Below are 18,764 nucleotides of genomic sequence, written 5' to 3'. Positions count from 1 at the left end.
TTTCTTCATTTTTACCTGATATCCTTTTTTTCTGTTCCAGGATGCCATCTAGAATACTATATTACTTTTAGTTGGTATGCTGTCTTAGGCTTTTCTTGGCTGTGGTCTTAACTGGAATTACACTGAATAAATGGATCAATCTGAGAAGAATTGCCACTTTAACAATACTGAGTCTTCTGATACATGAACATGGTATTATACTTCATTTATTTAGGTCTTCCATAATTACTCTCAGTGATGTATTATAATTTTCAATATAAAATCTTCACATATTTAATAAACTTTATTTCTAATTATTTCATGCTTTTTGATGCCTTTGCAAGTGGTACTTTAAATTTTTTGTCTTCTAATTGTTTATTTCTAGTATATAAAATATATACTTGATTTTTGTGTATTGACCTTTTATCTTTAGGTCATGCTAAATTCACTTAGTAATTCCAATAACTTTTTGTAGATTCTTAAGGCATTCTATGTACATGATCATGATTCGTCTATGAATACATTTTTACTTCTTCCTTTCCTATCTACATTTCTTTTCTTTTCTTTCTTTCTTTTTTTTTTTGAGATGGAGTTTCGCTCTTGTTGCCCAGGCTGGAGTGCAATGGCACGATCTCAGCTCACTGCAACCTCTGCCTCCTGGGCTCAAGTGATTCTCCTGCCTCAGCTTCCCGAGTAGCTGGGATTACAGGCACGCACGACCACGCACAACTATTTTTTATATTTTCAGTAGAGATGGGGTTTCACCATGTTGACCAGGCTGGTCTCGAACTCCTGACCTCAGGTAATCCTTCGGCATTGTCCTCCCAAAGTGCTGGTATTACAGGCGTGAGCCACCGTGCCCGGCCTCTACATACCTTTTCTCCTTGCCTTATTGCACTAACTAGGATTTCCAGTACATAGTTGAATAACAGTGGTGAGAACTGACATCCTTGCATGATCCCGTATCATAAGAGGAAATCATTCTTTCGCTATTAAGTGTGGTGTCAGCTGTGATTTTTTTTTTTTAATAGATACCCTATTTCAGGTTAAGGAAGTTCCTTTCTAATTGTTTCCTGAGAGATTTTATTGACTTTTATCAAATGCTGTTTCTGTATCTGTTGAGGTGGTCATATTTTTCTCCTTATTATGTTAATATGTTTAATTAATTTGACTTCCAAGTACTTGACCAACTTTGCATTTTTGTGATAAACCTCACTTGGTCATGATAAATATATATGTACTTTTTATTTATTGCTGGATTCAAATTCCCAAAATTTTGTTAAGAATTTTTGCATCTATAAACATAATGTCTATAGTTTTCTTGTAATGTTTTTGTATTGGCATCAGGGTAATTCAGGCCTCATTATGTAGAGAGGAGGCCTTTTCCTTTACTTTCTGAGAGTCTGTTTAACATTTGTGTTATTTCAGCCTTAAATGTTTGATAGAATTCACTAGTGAAGGCATCTGGGCCTGGAGTTTTCTTGGAAAGTTTTTAATAACAAATTAATTTTATTTTATAGATATAGACAGTGGTAGGGCCGGGCGCCGTGGCTCACGCCTGTAATCCCAGCACTCTGGGAGGCGGAGGCGGGCGGATCACGAGGTCAGGAGATTGAGACCATCCTGCCTAACATGGTGAAACCCCGTTTCTACTAAAAATACAAAAAAATTAGCGGGGCGTGGTGGCGGGCGCCTGTAGTCCCAGCTACTCAGGAGGCTGAGGCAGGAGAATGACATGAACCCGGGAGGCAGAGCTTGCAGTGAGCCGAGATCGCGCCACTGCACTCCAGCCTGGGCGAGAGTGTGAGACTCCGTCTCAAAAAAAAAAAAAAAAAAAAAGATATAGACAGTTGTATACTGGAACTGGCCTGTGCCAGCTATTGAGAGCTGATTGTCACTATCTCTTATCAAATCTACATTCAGAGATGATACATTGATTGATTAAAATCGGCCATAGTTTACACTTTAGAAGTCAGATACTCTATGAATCAGGGTTTTTAATTTCTTTCAGAGACCTGGTGGTTAAACACCACTCTTCTGTTCAGGTTTTCTATTTATTTTTTGAGTGAGCTTGGTAATTTGTATCTTTCAAGAAATTTGACCATTTTATCTACATTATTGCATTTATTGGCATAAAGTTATTCATAATACTACCATACTGTCCCTTACATGCTTAGAGGATCTGTAATAATGACCCCTTTTCATTCTTTTTTTTTTTTTAAAAAAGATTTATTAAGTTGTTGTTCACATGACATAGAGTTCACCCATTGAAAGTGTACAGTTCAGTGGCTTTTAGTATATTAAGAGATATGTGTAACCATCACTACAATCAATTTTAGAACATTTTCATCACCTCATAAAGAAAGTTTATACCCTTTGGTTAAGACTCTCTACCCTCCATCCTCCCCAACCCTAGCTAACCATTAATCTACTCCTTGTCTCTATGGAATTGCCTGTTCTCTGTATTTCATATAAATGGAATCATGCAATATATGGTCTTTTGTGATTGGCTTCTTTCACTTAGCATAATGTTTTCAAGGCCCATCCATATTGTAGCATGTATCAAAACTTTATTTTTAATGACCAAATAGTTTTCCATCATCTAAATATACCACATTTTGTTTATGCATTCATCAGTTGATAGACATTTAGATTCTTTTCACCTTTTGGCTATTATGAATAATGCTGCTATAAACATTTGTGTAAGTTTTTGTGTGGACATGTATTTGTGGGTTTTTTTTCTCTTGGGTATGTAACTAGGTCTGGAATTGCTGGGTCATATGGTTACTCCATGTTTAACATTTTGAGGAACTGTCATTTTACATTTCTACCAGCAGCGTATGAGGGTTTCCATTTCTCCTCATCCTCACCAATACTTGTTGTTATTTGGATTGTTCATTTCTGGTAAATTACAAGTCTGATGAAGTACTCTGTGAGGGCAGAGCATTATAAGGGATTAGTGTTCTTATAAGGAGGCCTGAGGGAACTTATTTGCCCCTTCTACCATGTGAGTACACAGCTAGAAGGTACTATCTATGAACCAGAGATTCAGCCCTAATCAGGCACCAAATCTGCTGGCACCATGATCTTGAACTTCCAGCCTCCAGAGCTGTGAGAAATAAAATTCTGTTGTTTATAAGCTACCCAGTGTATGGTATTTTGTTATAGCAGCCTGAATGGACTAAGACAGAGGTTGTTTTACCTCTTCCTTTCCAATCTGGATGTCTTTTCTTTCTTTTTTATGATCTAACCTCCGCGGCTAGAACCTCTAGTGCAAAGTTGAATAGAAGTGGAGAGAACAGACATTCTTGTCTTGTTCCTGATCTTAAGGGGAAAGCATCCAGTCTTTCATCATTAAATATGTTGTTAACTGTGTCTTTTTCATATATACCCTTTGTCAGGTTAAGGAATTTTGCTTGTATTCCTCATTTGTTGTGTGTTTTTATCATGAAATGGTGTTGAATTTTGTTGAACATTTTTTTCTGCATCTTTTGAGATTATCATGTGGTTTTTGTGCTTTATTCTATTCATATGGTGTATTACATTGATTGATTTTTGAATGTTAAATCAACTTTGCATTCCTGGGATAAACCTCACTTGGTCATATTGTATAATTCTTTCTATATGATGCTGGATTTGTCTGAAATATTTTTTGAGGACTTTTGCATCCTCAAAAAAATCTACAGCATAAGAGATATTGCCTTGTAGTTTTCATGTGGTGTCTTTGTATAGTTTTGGTAACAGAGTAACACTGGCCTCATATAATGAGTGGAGAAACGTTCTCTCCTCTTCTATTTTTTGTAAAAGTTTGTGAAAAGCGAATATTAATTTTTATTTACATGTTTGGTAGAATTCACCAATGAAGCCATCTTGGCCTGGATGTTTCTTCATTGGTAGTTCATTCTCTTTATTTGTTATAGGTCTATTCAGATTTTGTATTTATCCAGGAGTCAGTTTTGATAGTGTCTTTCTAGGAATCCATTTATTTAATCTAAGTTATGTAATTTATTGGCATACAGTTATTCATAGTGTTCCTCCATAATCCTCTTATTTCTGTAAAGTCAATAGTAATGTACCCTCTTTCGTTTTTGACTCTAGTTGTTTGAGTCTTCTCTTTTTTTTTCCAGGCTAATCAATTTAAATGTTTGTTCATTTTGTTGATCCTTACAGAGAACCAGCTTTTGTTTTTATTGAATTTTCCTATTATTTTTCTGTTCTTTATTTTATTAATTTCCGCTCTAGTTTTTATTATTCCCTTCCTTCTGCTTGCTTTAGGTTTAGTTTGCTCTTCTTTTTCAGTGTCTTAAGGTGGAAGGTTAGGTTATCGATATGAGACCTTTCTTCCTTTTTTTTCTTGAAGATAGAGCCTTGTTATGTTACCCAGGCTGGTCTCAAACTCCTGGGCTCAGGTTATCCTCTCACCTCAGCCTCCCAAGTAGCTGGGACTACTGACACATGTCGCTGTGCCCAGCCTTCTTTTTTACTGTAGGCATTTACAGCTATAAATGTCTTTCTAAGCATTGGTTTAGATGCATGCTGTAAGGTTTGGTATTTTGTATCTTCATTTTCATTAGTCTTAACATATTTTCTAATTTTCCTCTTTATTTTATCTTTGATCTGTTAGTGATTTAGGAGTGTGTTGTTTAATTTCCACATACTTGTGAGTTTCCCAAATTTATTTCTGTTATTGTTTTCTACTTTCATTCTATGCTAGGAGAAATACTTAGAATTATCTCTAATCTTTCAAATTTATTGTGGTTTGTTTTATTGCCTAGCATATGGTCTATTCTGGAGTATGTTCCATATGCATTTGAGAAGAACGTATATTCTTTTGTTGGGTGGAATGTTCCATATATGTCTGTTTGGTCTAGTTGGTTTATAGTGTTTTTCAAGTCTTCTATTTCCTTGTTGATCTTCTGCCTATTTCTTCTATCCATTATTAAAAGTTGAAAGTCCCCAACTATCCCAGCTATTATTGTTGAGTGGTCTATTTATCTCTTCATTTCTGTAAATTGCTTCAGGTATTCTGGTGTGGTTTTTTTCCTTCGTTTTTGTTTTGTTTTGTTTTTTCTTTAGACAGAGTTTTGCTTTTATTGCCCAGGCTGGAGTGTAACAGCACAATCTTGGCTCACTGCAACCTCCACTTCCCAGGTTCAAATGATTCTCCTCCCTCAGCCTCCCAAGTAGCTGGGATTACAGGTGTGTGCCACCACACTCGGCTAATTTTTGTATTTTTAGTAGAGATGGGGTTTCACCATGTTGGTCAGGCTGGTCTCAAACTCCTGACCTCAGGTGATCCACCTGCCTCGGCCTCCCAAAGTGCTGGAATTACAGGTGTGAGCCACTCGCCCAGCCCTCTGGTGCTCTTTTGTTAGGTGCATATATGTTTATAATTGTTATATCTGCCTGATGGATTAACCCTTTTATCATTATACAATGTCCTTCTTTATCTCTACTAACACTTTTTTTTTCTTAAAGTCTGTTTTGTCTGATATTACTGTGGCCACTCCAGAAAGCTGGCTATAGTAAAATCAGACAAAATGATGTATCTTTTTTCACCCTTTTACTTTCAGTCTATTTGTATCTTTGAATCTGAAGTTTGTCTGCTATAGACAGCAAATGGTTTGATCATGGTTTTTTAATTTCCATTTTAACAACTGCCTTTTATTGGATAGTTTAACCCATTCAGACTTAACGTTATTATTGATTTAGTTGGATTTATACCTGCCATTTTACTTTTTGTTTTCTGTAGGTCTCCTGTCTTCCTCGAATCTTCCTTTACCACTTTCTTTTGCATTAACTGAATATTCTCTAATATAGCATTTTAATTTTTAAAATGATTTTTAAACCATATTTTTTAGTTATTTCCTTAGTGGTTGCTCTAGACTTACCATATACATATTAGCTTCTCAGAATCAGCTTCAGATTTATACTAACTTAATTCCAGTGAGGTATAGAAATGTTATTTCTATATCATTCTATTTCCTTCTCCATTTTTGTCACATTATTGTTATGTATGTTACAACTATACATCTGACAAACTCAACAATACATTATTATAATTATTGCTTTATATGAACTTATGTATTTTAAAGAAGCTGAGAGAAGAGAGGAGAATGAGTATATGTTAATAGCTTTTGACCTTCTTAGATATCATTTTTAGATCTCTTCAGTTGATTCCTATGGATTTCTTGTTGGGAGTAATTCCTTTGCTAATGTAATACTTAATGGTGTTCCACATTTCTCTGAGGCACTGTACATTTGTATTTAGTCTTTTCTTCTCTTGGTTATTCAGATTGCATAATTTCTATCAATTTACCTTCAAGTTTACTGATTCTTTTGGCAGTTCAAATGTAATACTGAATTTTTCATTTTAGTTATTGTACTTTTGAATCCCAGAATTTCGATTTGTTTTAAAAATAATTTCTATGTCTTTATTGATATTTTATATTTGATGCAACATCATCATATCTTTCTTTACTTCTTTAATCATGGTTTCTTGTAGTTCTATGAACATATTAATAATAGCTACTTTGAAGTCTTTGTTCAAACTGACATCTGGCCACTCTCACAAGGAGCTCCTAGTGTCTGCCTTTTTCTGGTATATGGGTTATACTTTCCTGTTTCCCTGCAAATCTCATAATTTTTTGTTGGAAACTGAGCATTTTGGATAATATATTGTAGCACCTCTGGGTACTATTTCCCTCTTCCCCATCTGGAGCTTTTTACTGATATTTGCATATTTATTTATTTAGTGATTAGCTAGATTATTTTAGTAAAGTCTGTGCTCACACAATGTGAATCCTGTTATGTTGCTCACCAGAAGGCTCAGCCTTGGTTGTGCCCACAGTCACCTTTGGCAGGGCTTTCCTTGACTGTTTTTTTTCCCTGACCATACCCAGCTGTTTAGCTCCACTAATTGGCTGCTGATTGCCCTATTGTTTTCAACAATGCCCTGGGGCATAAATGATTCCACAGACAGATTTGTTCTAATCCCAGGTCTCCTCCCAGCTTTCTCTGTCCCAGGTTGTCTCCAGCAAACTAGTAGGCCTACAGCTTAGTCTGCATCTCCAATGAATCTACCAATGTCCTCTCAATTGCCTTTCACCACGTGTAGTGTTTTCTGGCACTATTTCTGACATAAAATGTGTGGTGTTTTCCAACACCTACCAATTCTCTGATTCTCTGGCACCAACTGGGTGTCCCACAATTCAATTTAATTCTGATATTAATTCCTCAGAGTTAGTGCAGACCCTACAGTTTAAGGGCTTTTAAGTATAAGACTGCCCTCCACTTCCGATGGCAGCTGCAAATGGGGTGCCCAACCTGCCCACACTTCAGCCTGGGCTAGTACAAATTTGAGGGTTCTGTAAACCAAAAAGTGACTGAGGCAGATCTCAATTGATTAGAGGTTTATTTTGCCAATGTTGAGGACACACCTAGGAAAATGAAACACAAGTCACAGTAGGATTGGTGACCTGTGGTTTTCCCACAGAGGGCTTTGGGAACTTCAGTATTTAAAGGAGAAAGAGCAAGAAAGAGGGGAAGAAAAAAAGGAGGATGGGTAGGCAATGAGGCAAGTGGTTACATTCTTGTGAGGCTCTGATTAGCACTCAGTGAATCTACATTTTACATGTAAAAAGAAAGGAGTAGAGGAAAAGTCAATTATGCATTCGTCTCATGCTCAGTAAATCTACATTTTACATAAGATAAAGTAAGCATGTGAAATTACAGCTATTTGGGAACAAAAGGAAGGCAGCTTTTAGATGACTCAGTTCCCAAGCTTAATTTCCCTTTTGCCATAGTGAGTTTGGGGTCCTGAGAGTCTATTTTTTGTTCACAGTTCTCATGACTCCCTTCTTGAGTTCAGTAATTTACTGGAATGACTCACAGAACTTAGAAAAGTGCTTTGCTTACTATTACCAGTTTATTGTAAAGGATACAACTCAGGAAGAGCCTAATGGAAGACATACATAAGGTAAGATATGGGGTATATTTAGCACAGAGCTTCCATGCCTTTGCTGGGTGCTCCATCTGATCAGTACATCAATGTGTTCCCAACCCAGAAGCTCCTGAGCCCCATCATTTAGGGATTTTAATGGAGGTTTTATCGTATAGGAATGATTTATGTAATCATTGGCCACTGGTAATTGAACTCAATTTTTATCCCCTCTCCAATCCCTGGAGGTCAGAAGCAAGGCAGAAAGTTCCCATCCTCTAATCATGTATTTGGTCTTTCTGGTGTCCAGTCCCCATCCTGAAGCTATCTAGGGGTCTTACCCTAAGTCACCTCATTAGCATAAATTCAGGAGTAGTCAAAAGGGGCTCATTATGAATAACAAAAGACACTCCTATCATTCAGGAAATCCCAAAGGTTTTAGGAGCTCTGTGCCAGGAGCTGGGGACATTGACCAAATATATACTGTATTATATATTTTTAATATATCATGCACCAGAGCCTCCACTGTTTTTGAGAGCTCCCTTGAACTTGGACTTCTCCATATTCTGTGGAGAATTGCAAATGAATTCTTTTCCTTTGGGAAAAAATTTAGAACTCTCCATTTTACATCCTGCTTCCCTCCCTTCCCTCAGGCAAAATCTCTGAGCCGTGGCTCTGGTATTTGTAATATGTATCATAGGATATCACAGTCTGCCTTCAAATAATATTACAGCTATCTCTCAGTATACTCAGGGGATTGGTTCCAGGACCCCCACTTCCCAGGATACACAAATCTATGTATACTCAAGTCCTGGAGTTGGCTCTGCAGAACCCACCTATGTGAAAAGTCAGCCCTCGCTATATGCAGGCTTCACATCCCACAAGTACAGTATTTTCCATCTCTGTTTGGTTTGAAAAATCCACATCAAAAAACACAGGTCAAACCTGTGTTGTTCAAGGGTCAACTGTAAATGATTTCATGGATAATGAAAGAACCCTACAACTGTGCATTCCCCCTCCAATCTTTTTTTCTATTGTTGTACATATTAGGGTTCTCTAGAGGGACAGAACTAATAGGATGGATGTATATATAAAGGGGAATTTATTAAGGAGTATTGACTCACACAGTCACCAGGTGAAGTCCCACAATAGGCCGTCTGCAAGTTGAAGAGCAAGGAAGCCAGTCTGAGTCCCAAAACCTCAAAAGTAGGGAAGCCGACAGTGTAGCCTTTAGTCTGTGATCGAAGGTCCAAGAGTCCAAAAACTGAAGAACTTGGAGTCTGATGTTTGAGGGCAGGAAGCATCCAGCACGGGAGAAAGATGTAGTCCGGAAGACTAAGCCATTCTAGTCTTTCCAGGTTCCTCTGCCTACTTTTATCCTAGTCACGCTAGCAGCTGATTAGATGGTGCCTACCCAGATTGAGGGTGGGTCTGCGTCTCCCAGTTCGGTGACTGAAATGTTAATCTCCTTAGGCAATACCCTCACAGACACACCCAGGAACAATATTTTGCATCCTTCAATCCAATCAAGTTGACATCAATATTAACCACCACATTGTACATTTTACTTCTACATATGTTACAAGCCATGTAACACATTGTTCTTATTTTTATTGTAGATAATTATTTCTCTTTAACAGCTTTATTGAGATATAATTCATATGCCTTATAATTCACCCATGTAAAGTGCACAATTCAATGGTTTTTAGAATATTTATGGAGGTGGGCAACCATCACCACTATCCAATATTACATTTTCATCACCCCTAAAGAAAACCTTCTTCCTATTACCATTTTTCATTCCTGCCCTTCTGCAAGCCCCATGCAACCACGAATCTACTTTCTCTATAGATTTGTTGATATGGCCATTTATTATAAATTGAATAATAAACTATGTGGTCTTTTGTGACTGCCTACTTTCACTTAGCATAATGTTTTCAAGGTTCATCCATGCTATGCCATGTATCAGTACTTCTTCCTTTTTATTGCCAAATACATTGTATAATATACCATATTTGTTTATTCACCAGTTCATGGATTTTTTTCCTATATTTTGGCTATTATGAACAATACTGCTATGAACATTTGTGTATACATTTTGCATGACTGTATGTTTTCATTTCTCTTGTGTATATACCTAGGAATGGAATTGCTGGGTCATATGACACATTATGTTTAACATTTTAAAGAATTGCCAATTTGTTATCCCAAGCGAGTGCATTCCCATCAGCAATGTATGAGGGCTTGTTTCTCTCCATCCTCACCAAAACTTATTTTCTATCTCTTTCGTTTTAGCCATCCTATTGTGTGTGAAGTGGTATCACTTTGTGGTTCTGGTTTACATTCCCTAGTGACTAATAAAGTTGAGCTTCTTTTATATGCCTATTGGACATTTGTATATCTTCTTGGGAGAAATATCTATTCAAATAATTTGCCCATTTTAAAATTGGGTTCTCTTTTTTTTTAATGGTTGAGTTGTAAGAGTTCTTTATATATTCTGGAAATTAGCTCCTTATCAGATATATTATTTGTAGTTATTTTCTCCCATCTGATGGATCATCTTTTCATTTTCTTGATGTTATCATTTGAAGCACAAAACGTTTCCATTTTCATGAAGTGGAATGTATCTTTTGTCATATATGATTTTATTGTCGTATCTAAGTAAAATTGCCTAATTCAAGGTCATGAATATTTATGCCTATGTTTTCTTCTAAGAGCTGTATAGTTTTAGCTCTTTCATTTATATTTATGATCTATGTTGAGTTCACTTTGATGTAGGGTGTGACATAATGTTCTAAATTCATTCTTTGGCATGTGGATATCGAATGGTTTCATCACAATTCGTTTAAAAACTATTATCTTCCCTTTGAATTGTCTTGGCAGACTTGTTGAAAATCCACTGAGCATAAAAGTGAGAGTTTACTTCTGGATTCTCAATTCTATTCCATTGATTTATATATCTATCCTTATGGTAGGACCACCCTGTCTTGATTACTATTGTTTTGTGATAAGATTTGAAGTTAGAAAGTGTAAGAACTCCATTTGTTATTGTTTTTCAAGATTGTTTTGTCTGTTTTGGGTCATTATAATTTAGGATCACTTTGTTATTATCTGCAAAGAAGCCAGGTGAGATTTTGATAGCGATTGCCTTAAGTCTGTAGATCAATTAGGGAATATTGCCATCTGAACAATATTAAGTCTTTCAATCAATGAACATTGAATTCATTTCCATTTATTTAGGTTGTCTTTAATTTCTTTTGACAACATTTTGTACTTTTCCATATACAAGTCTGGCATTTGTTTTGTTAAATTTATTCCCAAGATTGTTTTTCTTTTTGATACCATTGTAAATGGAATCATTTTCTTAAGTTCATTTCAGATTGTTAATTTCTACTATAAAGAAATACAGTTGATTCTGTATATTGATATTGTATCTTGCTACATTGTACTTGTGTATTATTTCTCATAGTTTAAATAATTATTGTTAATTGACAATTTATAATTGTATATATTTATAGGGCACAAAGTAATGTAATCAACATTCCCTCTGGAAATGATACCATATTAGGGTCTCAGCAATGGCCTCTGCTGTTGGCAGGTTTCATTCTCAGCTATGAGAGAAGTCAGATCAGATTGGTATGGGAAGTCAATATTGTTGAGCTCTCACATAGTTCTATTTCTGTTTCTGTGGCCACTTTGTACAAGGGCCCATTGAGCAAACATTGGGATAGCAGTGGCAGGGGAATGGGGAGGCTGCATGATATCTACAGAGATGGTCATTTTTTCCTCCCAATTATTGATAGTTTCCTCTGCAGTGGATGCCCCCAGTGGGTACACTCACTACCTGAATAAACAGATATGGACTATTTAGAAGGGAATGTGGCCTGGTAGTCTTTAGATTTCAAGTCCTTCCCAAAAGGTAAAAACAGGCAGAACCTTGGTTAGGGCATCCACCTTGAGGGAGTCCTGTGCCACTGTTTCTTTGCAGCCATTCTAATCCATGAACAATGTATCTTTCCGTTTATTTAAATCTTAATTTCTCTCATCAATGTTTTGTAGTTGTCAATGTACAAATCTAGCACATAGTTTGATTTTTTAAAAGATGTTGGTACATATGTGCTTTGTGCCTGCTGAATTCAGATAAACATTTCCTTATACTTCCTCCTACTTTTTTATGGTTTATATTTAATGTAATTGAGATCATGCAACGTGTAAAACTTCACTGTACATCAGAATCACCTGGGGAGTTTGTGGAAATTGCAGGTTCTAGAGCCATATTCCTAGAAATTCTGGGTTTGTGCCAGGGACCAGGGAGGTTCCCAGGGAGTCGTTTAACATATTTTGAACGTATTTTGAAAAAAAATCATTTTTATACATTGTTAAAATGGTTCATGAGCTGGATTTAGAATTATCACTTCTCCTGTATTATTTATTTTTGAATTTCAAGTTGTATTTTTGACAAGTGAAATTACTTGCCCAAGGATACACTGGGCCAAAAACTCAGGGTTCCTGACTCAGTCATAATCAAGTAATTGTTAAATATATGTGTCAAGTACAGTGCAACGGATATCAGGATGAATTTTTTAAAAGTCTGTTTTGATAAGGGAATATACTGGTGGGCTAAATAAAAATGCCTGAGAGTTTTTAATATTTTTAAGAGCACTGTACCTCTTTCAGTTGCAAGTGGTTTAGAATGGGAAGGGATGTTTCACATAGGGTTATCTCTGTGATTATGTACGGATAAGTCCCTTGATTTTGTATAGTAGGCCAGTCAATGAGGCTTTTTAGAGAAAACTCACACTTAGAAAGGTACAAAAATTTAGATAGGGTTCACCTGTGGTACTGGGGTAGGGTGTTTGGTTCAAACACAGTTCATTATCTAGTCAATAGGTTAGACTCAGGACACAGTCCCAAGTAGACCCAAAATGTCTCAAATCCTAAGAAGAGAAATGAAGCTGTAAGCAAATATAAAATGAACTAAAAATGTTAATGGCTACTTTGCTAAGAACTGTGTAATACAGTGGGCTCCAAGAAGCCCTAGAGTAGAACCACCTGCAATTGGGACTGTGGCCCTTTGGGGACTGTAGGGAATCAGAAGGGCTTTGTCACCATGAGTACACCATTATATCAGTGGCTGTCAGCAGACAGTACATATACAGGGCATAGCAGAACAGAAGTGCCCAGCAGATATGATAGTATCCAGAGAAGGATGGCACCCTCTACTCAGCTGCTTGGAGTTGTTCCTGGGGACAGGTGAAACCTACCTTCAGCTCTTCTTTTAAGTGTCTGACAGGGTGCTGGGTCCTGCTCCTGTAAGGACAGCTCACATGTTCAATACCTCATTTGATCCACTGGGCAGTCCTGTGAGATAAGTATTATCCCCATTTCACAGATGGCAAGACTGACCCTTACAGCAATGGATTTGTTATAACGGCCAGGTTGATACCTCTAGCTGTTAGTCTCAGAGGCAATATGAATTTTACTTATCATTTTATGTTCTGGCAACAGAAATTTTAAGTGTCTTTATTACCCTCATAAGCTCACTGAACAGTTCAATTGTTTATGTATTGTTTTCTCATTTAGTTTTTAAAATTATTGTTATGACAAAAGGACATATCCTTTAAGAAAAGGTAGAGATGAGTGAGAGCAAAGAAAAGAAAAAGAATCACATCCTATGGGGGAGCCATAGGATGGTAAAGGACCCAGGAGAAGGGGTAGCAGTGCCCACTCACCTAGTTACACCTAGGGAAGACATGAGGATGGGCACAACAACAGCAGAATGGCATGGAGGTACCTACCCAGCAGGTGATTGAACTCATTTTTGGATACCATTCAGGAATAACCATTGGCTGCTTTTTAGTGTACATGCTTTCAGAGTTTTCTTTGTGCACAAATGCATTATGCAAACATTTACATTTTTATAAAAACAGGCTGATGCTGTATATGCGGTTCTGCAAACTTTTTTTATTTTTATTTTTTATTTTTTTACAATGTACCATGAACATCTTTTCCATGCACATGGGTGAAAATCCTCTACTAAAATATAGAGCGCTGTAGTTGGGTCAAAAGGCTGCCGGTAACGAGACTGACATCTAAAGCAAAATATCAGCTTAAGGTTAAAGCATTGGGCCTGGCAAATACCTACCAGGGAAAGCAGGGCCAGCAATATTCTCATCAGAGAAATCAGAATGGAAGGCCAAAGGCATTAAAGGTATGGGATATCGTGTAAGCCCCTCTGGCCCCTACCTCCACCCCTCACTCCCCTGACACCCCGTTGTCCCCTTGGGGCAAATGGATCCTGTACATCTCTTTGCATCCAATGAAAACCACCCATTTTCTGTTTTTTCCTTAGCTCCTCTTGAGCCCTTGACACATCTCCACATTCTCTCATCATCTCCTCACTGCTCAGATGCCTTTCCTGTAAGTCCTCCTGAGAGTCCTTGGGAGAATCGTCCGTCCCCCTGTCCGTTTTTCTTTTTGCTTTCCGGGGCACATAATCTTCAGCCGGGCGCTTTTCGGCGGCCCGCGGCTGGCTCTCTGGCTTTGCCTGGGAGGCTGGCTTGCCCTCGCCTTGTGGCTTGCCCTCACCTTCGGACCTGCCCTGCTTTTCCTGGCTTCCCTCATCTTCCAGTTGTCCCTCATCACCTGGCTCTCCCTCATCCTCTTTCTTTCCCTCGCATTCTGTCTTCCCTTCCACGTCTGGCTTTTCTTCCTCGTCTGACTTTCCTTCATCATCAGGCTCTACTTCATCTTCTGGCTTTCCCTCGTTTTCCAGGTTTCCTTCATTTTTATTGTAGGGTTTTTCCATGTCGAGATTTCCCCTCCTTTTCCTGTCCTGGAGGATGGGAATGGAGGGAAGAGGAGACAGATAAGAGACATGGGAGACTGAGGGCATGGGGTGGAATGCAGGTCTGGATAGTACTTGCATCTCACCCCTGGTGAGGGTTCCCCTAAGCTGGCCGGGCCTCCAAGAGGGCCTTCTGCCCACCACGTAGCCTGCCACTCCTCCCACACACGTGAGCCAGCCATTCCCTGGCAGTCCCTTCCACCTTCTCTGCACTGGTTCAGCCTGGTAAGGTGTGTGTTCATGTGAGTGGGGGATGGGCAGGGGCCCCAATTCGGCCCTGGCCGGGCCCTCCACACTCTCAGCCCTTATAGGGCCCTGTCCATTGAGCTCCCCCACAACAACCTTCACAGACCTGCGGGGATTCTGGACAGGTTGCTCCTCCTTTTTAGGCCTCACAGAGCGCTCGGAACAGACGCGCAGACCTGCGGACAGACAGGAGACAGGGGTAGGGGCTGCGCAGTCAGTGGTCTCACAGGGACTCGGTTCCCTTTCCTGAGTCCAGGCCCTGCTTACCCAACGTTTTCCTCCCCTACATCCCCCGCACCCCAGCCGCCATTTCTTTCCAGGCCTCGGGCACCAAACCAGGATGCTTTCCAAACTGCGTTTGTCTCTGTGTCCCCTTCCCCTGGAGGCAACCTGTCCCAGCGCCACCCCGTTTTTGTGGAGGTCAGATGTTTCCATGGGAGCAGATTGTGAGAGGGGGTTATTTCCAGAATATGTCTACGTTTCACTGTTGCACTGCGGGGTTGCTCCCCCATACCCCATTTCCAGTACTAAAATGGATGGAGGGGTCAGTGCAGGGGGTCGTCGAGAAGGCGGGCCAGGCTCCCCCGCCCTTGCCTCCGCCCGGCCCGCTCCGCTTCCCCCTCCTCACCAGTCTCCCGGATCCTTTCTCCGCCTCCTCCCTACTCCTACTGCCAGCCACCTCCACCCCTTCCCTGGGTCCGCCGGCAGCGCCCACCTTCACACTGACCTGCCGGGACCCGGGACAGGCCTGTGCCTCCTCCGGCTCGCGGAAGCCCGCTCGCTGCTCCCCCGCTGCCCGGGCAGCTCAGACAGCTGGTTCTGCGCGGGCGCCGGGACCGGACCGCAGGGCGGGCGGGCGGGCGCGGGGGCTGGTGCCCACGTAGGCGCCCGGCGGGTCACGTGAGCGCCGCGTCACCCGAGCTCGGCCCCCCTTGCCTGACCCACCTCACCATCCATCCCCAAAGGACCGGGAGGCTGGGGACGGTCGCGTCGGGGTGTGTTTGTGTAGCAAAGGGGGGTCACGGAGAAGAGGAGGAGGGGGTGGCTTTCTGACCCCAGGTGCTTTACCTGGCGCATCTCACAGCATCCTCGCAGGGTATCTCTCTCTGATGCCCATTGTCGCCAGGTGTGACAGCTGATCAAAGAGGGTACCTGACTTTGCCAAGAGCGCTCAGCCCCAGAACTCCAGAGCCCACTTTCAAGACTCTCTGCCTGACTCCAGAGCCCAGGGTGGTGGTGCCTGCCAGGAAGCTGAGCTGCCACCTTGAGTGGCGGTGTTCCTAGGGTTCTGTCCTGGGCCTCCTCTCTCCTCAGTCCTCAAGTTCTGTCTCCCTGTTTGATCTCATTCATTTCCAGTAAAGACCAATGACTTCCAGATCTACATCTCCAGGCTATTCCCTCCCCAGAATCTCAGACCTATTTTTGCATTCCCATCAGAAATATAGGGGAGTGTTTTGTTTCCCAGCGCCCTTCCCAACATAACCTATAACATACTTCTAAATGTTCACTAATATGATAGTTGAGAAGTAATATCTCAATGGCATTTTATTTTGCCTTATCTCTGTTTAAGGACAATTTAAATCTCTTTCTTTGTGAATTGTCGGTTCATGTCTTTTCCACATTTTTCTAGTGGGTTGTTGGTCCTTCTCACCTCAATTTTCAAGTTTTCTTAATACATTAACTGTTATATATGTTGCAATTTTCTCTCCAGTTTGTCAGTTGCTTTTTGGCTTTGTTTATGGTGTTTTTCTGCCATGCATTAAAAAAAGTAGTCAAATTTATTTAACTTTTATTGCCTCTAGATTTCGATTCGTAGTTAAGAAATCTTTTCCTACATAAGGTCCAAGAAGCATTCACCCATGTTTTCTTCTAGTATTCATATGGTTTTCTTTACATTTAGAGTTTATATTTGTGTATAGCATAAAGTATTGATGGATCTTTTGTTTTCTTTTTCCAATTGGTTTCTCAGTTGTTCTGGCATCAGAAAGTCCATCTTTGCTTTAGGGATTTGAGATACCACCTTTATTACATATCAAATTTCCATATGTACTTGGAAAACTTTCTGGGCTTTTTATTCTATTTCATTGGTCTGCTTGCTATCCATATACCAGTTGAATTATAGACGATATATAATTTCATATATCTGGTAGAGCTAGGCCCCCTAAGTAGATTCTCTTTTTTCCAACACATTCTTGTATGTTTATTTTTCTACATGAACTTCAGTATAAATTTGATTCAGATCCGTTTTAATTAACGATTAGATATATCCACCTGAATGTCCCTAAAGGACCTCAAATGCAATATGTCCCAAGTGATTTTACCATCCTTCCTTGATCTTTTCCACACACAAAACTCCCTCCTCTTCATTTCTCTTATCTTAATAGATGGCTGCAGAACCCACACTGTTGCCCAAGCAAGAAATCTGGGAATCATCCCTCATTCCCTCTTCCTCCCTGCCACCAAGTAATCTTGACCTTCTCTTCTAAATATCTCTGGATTTTCCCACTTTTCTTCCATCTCCACTCTTGCTACTTTTTTTTAGGCAAACAACTCCCCACTCCTGGTCTATGGTGGAAGATCCCTTTCTGGTTTTGCTACCTCAAGTCTTGCTCTCCTTAATATATATCATATTGTCCCACTGCCTTTTTCTGTTTCATCTTCATTATAGTACTTGAAGTAGGTAGATCACTAATTACCTCTTATATAGAAACCACTCCACAGGCCAGGTTAAAAAGGGCCTTGGTCTTTAGCCTGATTATTTTCAGATCACCTTTTAGCAGTTATTGAAGATCTAACGTAAATTCTGAATTTTGAAATAATTGAAAAGAAATGTGCCTGTTGGATAATTAGACAATTAGGATGCCAGATTCCTGGATGGGATGATTCAGTCTTGTAAAGCTGTGAATTTTATCACTCCTGCCCCCAACCCCACTGGCATTTGGAAGTTTGGTAGATTTTCCTTCAAAGGTCTCTTGAAAAAAATCAAATGGAAAAGGATAGGCAAGAAATTAATAACAGTCACGATAAAGGGGTTCTAGTTGTTTAACATATGAGAGCTCGTAATAATCCAAGCAGTATGGCACAGGTCCAAAAATAGAAATTTAGCAAAGAAAAGACAAGAATGCTCTTCTACACACCTAGGTTTTAATGCGCTTTTAATATACAGATTAGGTGGCATTTCAACGTAGTGCAAAAGCTGGGCTAGGCTTTAATGAGTACAATACATTGAATTTTTGCTCTAACTAAATTCATATGAACACCACAACCCAGGTGTCTAAACCCAAGAGAGATTATTTCATTTTTATCATCATCTTCATCAACAGGTGTTGTTGAATTCCTTTATATGCATGACATCACATGGTCACCATATAACATATACTATAGCAACCAGTCTAATTATTTACTGTGGAGATCAAGAGCTAAAATACCAGCTTTGCCACTTCTTAGTTGTGTCAACCTAGAAAAGTTACTAAAATTCTGTGAGCTTTAGTTTTCTCTTCTAGAAAATGGGAGTAAGATTTTCTCTATCAGGATTATTGTGAATTATAAATAACAATTGCTATATAAAGTGTTTAGCACATAGTAGACCTTCAACAAATAGTTCCTTCAACTTCCCATAAAAGACATGATTTTGCAATAAAAATTTGCATAGCTGGCTGGGCGCGGTGGCTCACGCCTGTAATCCCAGCACTTTGGGAGGCTGAGGCAGGTAGATCATGAGGTCAGGAGATCGAGACCATCCTGGCTAACATG

At 39.5% G+C, this 18,764-nt stretch overlaps 2 protein-coding genes across 23 annotated transcripts in view; one reads left to right on the top strand and one right to left on the bottom strand.

Annotated features, from left to right (window-relative positions):
- The window catches only part of LOC129053009 (uncharacterized), a 160,525-nt gene that overhangs the window by 47,940 nt on the left and 93,821 nt on the right, over positions 1-18,764 (top strand). The window lies entirely within an intron of this gene.
- Positions 13,863-14,726, bottom strand: TCEAL3 (transcription elongation factor A like 3). Its single transcript, XM_024240637.3, has one exon. The coding sequence runs from the start codon at positions 14,724-14,726 to the stop codon at positions 14,124-14,126; it is 603 nt and encodes a 200-aa protein (XP_024096405.2). The 3' UTR covers positions 13,863-14,123.

The sequence above is a fragment of the Pongo abelii genome, chromosome X, assembly GCF_028885655.2.
Source record: "Pongo abelii isolate AG06213 chromosome X, NHGRI_mPonAbe1-v2.0_pri, whole genome shotgun sequence".
Classification (NCBI taxonomy): Eukaryota; Metazoa; Chordata; class Mammalia; order Primates; family Hominidae; genus Pongo; species Pongo abelii.
Note: the sequence above shows the minus strand (reverse complement) of the source record. Positions and strands in the feature narration are given on the sequence as shown.

Coding starts and splice junctions, on each gene's coding strand:
- TCEAL3 (XM_024240637.3), bottom strand. CDS start 14,726: ATGGAAAAACCCTACAATAAAAATGAAGGAAACCTGGAAAACGAGGGA.